The sequence below is a fragment of the Microtus pennsylvanicus genome, chromosome 7 (assembly GCF_037038515.1).
Source record: "Microtus pennsylvanicus isolate mMicPen1 chromosome 7, mMicPen1.hap1, whole genome shotgun sequence".
Taxonomy (NCBI): Eukaryota; Metazoa; Chordata; class Mammalia; order Rodentia; family Cricetidae; genus Microtus; species Microtus pennsylvanicus.
Window position 1 is genome coordinate 101050150 of NC_134585.1, and position 5729 is coordinate 101055878.

The following is a 5729-nucleotide window of genomic DNA, read 5'->3' on the forward strand; positions in this document are numbered from 1 at the left end:
GGACACAGATGGAGTCTGGGGTTCTGAGGACGTGGATGGAGCCTGTGGTTCTGAGGACGTGGATGGCCTCTGGGGTTCTGAGGACGTGGATGGAGTCTGGGGTCCTGAGGACAGAGATGGAGTCTGGGGTCCTGAGTACATGGATGGCCTCTGGCGTTCTGACTTTGATGGAGTATGAGATCTGGAGAACACAGGGAACCATGTTCTCATTTTTCACCACATCATAGTCATTTATGAGACTAAAATAAATTTTTGTCTTCCCAAAGTTCTTATTCATGATTCTCCATCATTTACTGATAAACTTAATTTTAGCTAATATAAACCTTGAATCATAAATTCTTTAGAAGCTCAGGGCTGAGGAGATGGCCAGTAGGTAAAGTGTCTGCCGTGCAAGCATGATGACCTAGTGGGAGCCCAGCACCCACTATTGCAACTGTGCATATGTCTGCTTTGGTGCTGTGGTGCAGAGACAGGCAGATCCCTGGAACACATTGGCCAGCCAAACTAGTCAATCATTGAGCTGCAGGTTCAATGAGAGGCCCTGTTTCAGAAAATAAGGTGAAGAGTGTTAAAAGAAATGACCTGATGTTGACCTCTGGTCTTCACACACAGGTGCATACACATGCATACGCATGTGCACACATATGTACATACATATACACACACCAAAAATGATGTAAAAAATCTTAAGGAACTCTGTGTAAAATTTTTATTTGCTAGGATAAGTAAATTTTGTCAAAGAAACAGTATGTGGTATCACTCCTTTGTATAGATAAAATGAGATAAATATACTATAAATATAATATAAAATATTCAGTATTCCTTTTTTTTGATTTTTGAGATAGGGTTTCTCCGTAGCTTTTTTTTTTTTTTTTGGTTCCTGTCCTGGAACCAGCTCTTGTAGTCCAAGCTGGCCTCAAACTCACAGAGATCCGCCTGCCTCTGCCTCCCGAGTGCTGGGATTAAAGGCATGGGCCTCCAACCCACCGGCAATATTCAGTATTCTATAAATGACTGAATGCTGATTGATGAGGTGATAAGAAGAACACAGAGTTCATGGTGAGTTGGCATATTTTTTCCTTTGGTTTTTCAACTCAGGGTGCCTCTGTGCAACTCTGGCTATCCTGGAACTCACTTTGTAGACCAAAGCGGCCTCAAACTCACAGAAATCCACCTGCCTCTGCTTCCCAAGTGCTGGGAGTAAAGGTATGTGCCACCATGCCTGGCTGACCTGTTTTTTTTTTAATTAAATATTTTTTAGAAGTTCAAACAGGAGTGTAGTGTGTCACTTCTACCCTTTCCTCTTCCCCGTCTAATTTCTCCCGTGCTCCTGCTTCTACTCTTTCTCTCTGATTCATATATTATCACACACACACACACACACACACACACACACACACACACACACACACCTCACACACACACACACACACCTCACACACACACATCACTGAGTCTATTTAGTGGAGTGTGTACATGTGTGCATGCCTGTATGTGTGCATGCATGTGAGCATGTGTGTGCTCATGCGTGCATGTGTGTTTAGGGCTGACTGTTTGGGGTTGGGGCTGGATAACCCATCGGGGACTTGTCCTCAAAGAAAACTCACTCTCTGTCTCTCAGTAGCCGCTGATTGCCTATAACTTTTCAGCTAGGGGTGGAACTTTGTGAGCGTTCCATGTTGATATGTCTAGCTGTGTGGTCCTGATAAGGGTGTTATTTACTCAACTGTGCTGCTGAAATTTCATGGGTACAACATCCCTAACATGTCTAGAAGACACAAGCTTCCCAGCATTCATGCACACCTGTATTTCTTGTCGATCCTCACCAGTTTCTCAAATCAGTTTTTAAAGAAGATACTTGAAAATTTATTTTCTTTTAATATGTATGAGTGTTTTGTTTACATGTATGTATGTGTACCACATGTGTGAGGTACCCAAGGAGATCAGAAGAGGACATCAGATCTTGAACTGGAGTTACAGATAGTTGTAAACTTCCATATGGATGATGAGATTGGAACCTAGGTCCTGTGGAAGAGTAGTTACTTCTTTTAACCACTGAGCCATTTCTCCAGCCCCAACAATCATTCTTAAAGCAGGTTCATAAAGGTCAAAAGTAGAATTGAAGTATTACCTGTACACAGTAATGAGACTAGACAGGGGACTAGTTTCCTATCCTACACTTCTTTGAGCTTTGTATCATAATTGTTCCTAATCATTTAGAGTCTATAAACTCTATTATTTAATATTATATTTTGCTAAGTTTTATCATTTTCCATCCCCAATTATGGACTCTTGGTTGTACAAGTGGGAGAGGAGCGTGAACATATTTTATTGTTTGCTCAGTGAGGTGATGCTTATATGTGCCCATGTGAAGGAGATTTTAAAGGAAGAATAGACAGAAATATATCACTTTAAAAGGCTGAGCTTAAGGAAACAGTTACTCTAAGGGTTATTATCTACACTGTTGGCATAACTTATAGGCAATAATATATGACTCCCAAAGTATATTTATAAGCTGATTTCTAAGTCCACCCACTGATCAAAACAATAAAAACTAGACTGAAAAAAAATCTACGTGTAGAAAACTCCCCAGAGATGACTAAAGTTGAAGAAGAAACTTGGCTGCACTTTGCATCAGGGGTCATGCTCTGGGGCACTCAAATTTCAGTATTATTCAGTTTCCTGAGGAATCCAAATATGAGCAAGTACCATGAATGGTATTTCCCTCAGCTCATCTGTGAGTGTTGTAGGCGATTGCTCAGCATTACTTTTTGCTTTGGCTGTATTCTCATGTCCTCAGGATGATTTGCTAGAGAGCTGGTCTTGAGCTTTCTTCCACCCCCACAAATTTTATTTTTTTGTGTATGGATGTCCTGCTGGCATGTATGTCTATGTACTATGTATATGCCTTGTGCTCCAGGAGGCCAGAAGAAGGCATCAGATCCCTGGGACTGAAGTTTCACATGGTTGTGGGTTGCCATGTGGGTGTTGGGGGTTGAGTATGGGTTTCCTGCAAGAGCAACAAGTGCTCCTGATCTCTGATCCACCTCTCTAACCCCTCCAATTCCCCTTTCAAAAGAAATCCTTTCGTGTTCTCTGATGCTCTCTTTCATTTTTTTTATTTTATTCTTTTTTGTTTGTGTGGGAAGGTGACTGAATGTTGATGGTCAAGAATTTAGAATGTTTTCTAAGGCATTTATGAGAGGGCAAGTTCTGACTAGATCCCTTGTCATCAATATATACCTGTTTTTCTCTTCTCACAATGACCTATTCCTTCTCTAACAGTGTGTAAGGTGAACATTCTTCTAAGCATCTCTGTAAATTTAAGTATATGTAGAGTTTCTTGGCAGACATAAAGACATGACTTTCACTGTGGATAATAAAATCAGTCACACTATTACTTTTTTGTTTTCATTGTTTGGAGTTTTTGTTTGTTTGCTTTACTACTTTTAAAATGAAGTTTTCTTCAGCTACTAACTTGGCATTTATTTCATCACTAAATTTGCCTGTCAGTGGAACTTGCCTACATGATCAATTTTTTTAAATTCTAAGATTTATTTTTTTATTTGTAATTTTGTATGGGTATGTATATGTGATTGTGGGTGCTGGCTGAGGCCAGAGGGATCAATTTCTCCTGGAACTGGAGTTACAGGTGGTTGTGAGTTGCCCAACTGTCAGGAGCCAATTACCTCCTAGGATTATTGCAGGAACCATCACGCTGGGGAGTTTGCAGAGAACCCCACACCCATAATTGTGTTAGGAATCGTTCTATTGACAGAGTCTACCCCACACCCAAATTGGCTGTTGATAGAGAGCTTTCTGTTAGCAGAACCCACCCCACATTCCAAACTATCTAAAGAACTAGGTGTGTCAACTCGTGACTTCCTGGCCTAGGTGACCTGACCGAATGTAACCTCCTGGCCTACGTGACCAACACGAACCATGTGACCAACGTGAACCACGCAGCAAGAGCCCAGGCCCCTGTGCCCATGCCCCAACTCTTTACCCTATATAAGCTGTACCCCGTCTCTAATAAACGGGGGCTTTGACAAGAACCCCCTCGCTTAGCCTCCTTCCTCTTTCCTAGCTCATATCTTCCAGGTAGTGCCTCTCCGGGACCCTGGAATAACTGACTGCAGGGTGGGTTACAATCCCTAGACTGAGTAGCCCACCCAAAGGCAATCAACACCCAACATGGGTGTTGGGAACGGAACTCAGGTCTTCTGGAAGTTTAATACATGCTTTTAAGTGCTGAGCCATCTCTACAGCTCAATAGTCAATTCTTATAAAACCTCGTTCTCTCCTTGGACAAATTAATCTATATTTCCTTTCTCTTCTCTGTAATTAATTTTAGGTTAGTATACATTATGGTGTCTTCAATTTCAGGTGCCACTATATATAAAAAGCATATTCTTTTTTCTCGTTTTGTGTATGTGCAGTGTTGTGTATGTGTATGGTGTGTGCACATGTAAGGCACACATGTGGCAGTCTGAGGCTGATGTTGGTTGTCTTTTTTGAACTCTTTACACCTTTACACTGACCGGAGTTAGAGGCACCACCACCATGCCCCGTTTTTTACATGGTAGCTGGAGATCTCAACTCAGTTGTTATACTTGCACAGCAGACGCTTTACCAAGTAAGCTGTCTCCCAGCCCATAAAGTGTATTTCTTAAGTGAGTTTTCCTGGTCTATTCACAGGCTAAAAACTGGGAGCTTACGTTGGCTTGATGGAGAAGTGCCCCCTATAGGCTCATATGCTTGAATGCTTAGTCCCTGGTTGGTGGAATTGTTTGGAGAGTTAGGAGGTGTGCACAGCCTTGTTGGGGAAGGTGTTTCACTGAGACACGATTTGAGGTTTCAAAAGATTCTCTCCATTCCTTTTGTTCCCTCTCTGCTTTCTGATTGTGGATCAAAATGTGAGCTCTCATTTACCCTAAACCTTTGAAATCATAAAACACTTTCCTTTATAAGTTGCCTTGGTCGTGGTGTTTTATCACAGCAATAGAAAAGTAACTAATACAAAGCTGAAATTCAGTATAGTCCCTGATTTTTTTTTTTAGCACCCCTTACTAATCTGAAAGTCCTGATGCTTGGTCTTCTCATCTTCAGGATACCGTGACGTCTTGCTCATGCCATAGCAATGTTTTGATTATGAATTAGAATGTGTGAATGTTAACAGATAAACTATGACTGACAATAACTTCTTCGCTTCTTACTGGTAAAATGTATACATGATAATTAGAAATCTGATACATGTTTGTTTGAACTAGTATAAGTTCAGAGAAACAGTGATGGGTAATTAAAGCCCAAAGGAATCACAAAGGAAAATACCCCATCATTTAATTAGATAGAGTTAAAGAACAATCCATTAAATACTATAATTAACTTAAAGTCCTTCCCTGAGAACAAGTATAATAACATGTGTGTATAAAGATCGTGATGAAATCTATTAGCTTGTAGGCTAAAACTAGATAACTAGATATCAACCATCTAGATTATGAGAGAGAGAAAGAGAGAGAGAGAGATTCCTAAAGTAATATAAGATACTTTTCTAAAATATGTTTCCATAATGGTAGTTACTTTTCAGGGGTCTCAAAACTATAGATATCCAGGCATAGCCATGCAGTCTATAATCTCAGCTTTGGAGAGCCAGAGGCAGGAGCATCACCACAAGTTAGAGGCCAGCCTCTCCTACAGTAAGTTCCAACTCAGGCCAGTCTAACAATTAA

At 40.8% G+C, this 5729-nt stretch overlaps 1 protein-coding gene across 1 annotated transcript in view; it reads right to left on the reverse strand.

Moving 5' to 3' along the window:
- LOC142853844 (uncharacterized) overlaps positions 1-529 on the reverse strand; it is a 2500-nt gene extending 1971 nt beyond the window's left edge. Inside the window, exon 1 of the mRNA XM_075979005.1 lies at positions 1-529. This exon is cut by the window's left edge and continues 1971 nt beyond it. Coding sequence (XP_075835120.1) covers positions 1-210 — 210 coding nt within the window. The 5' untranslated portion in view covers positions 211-529.
- Positions 530-5729: the final 5200 nt, after the last annotated feature.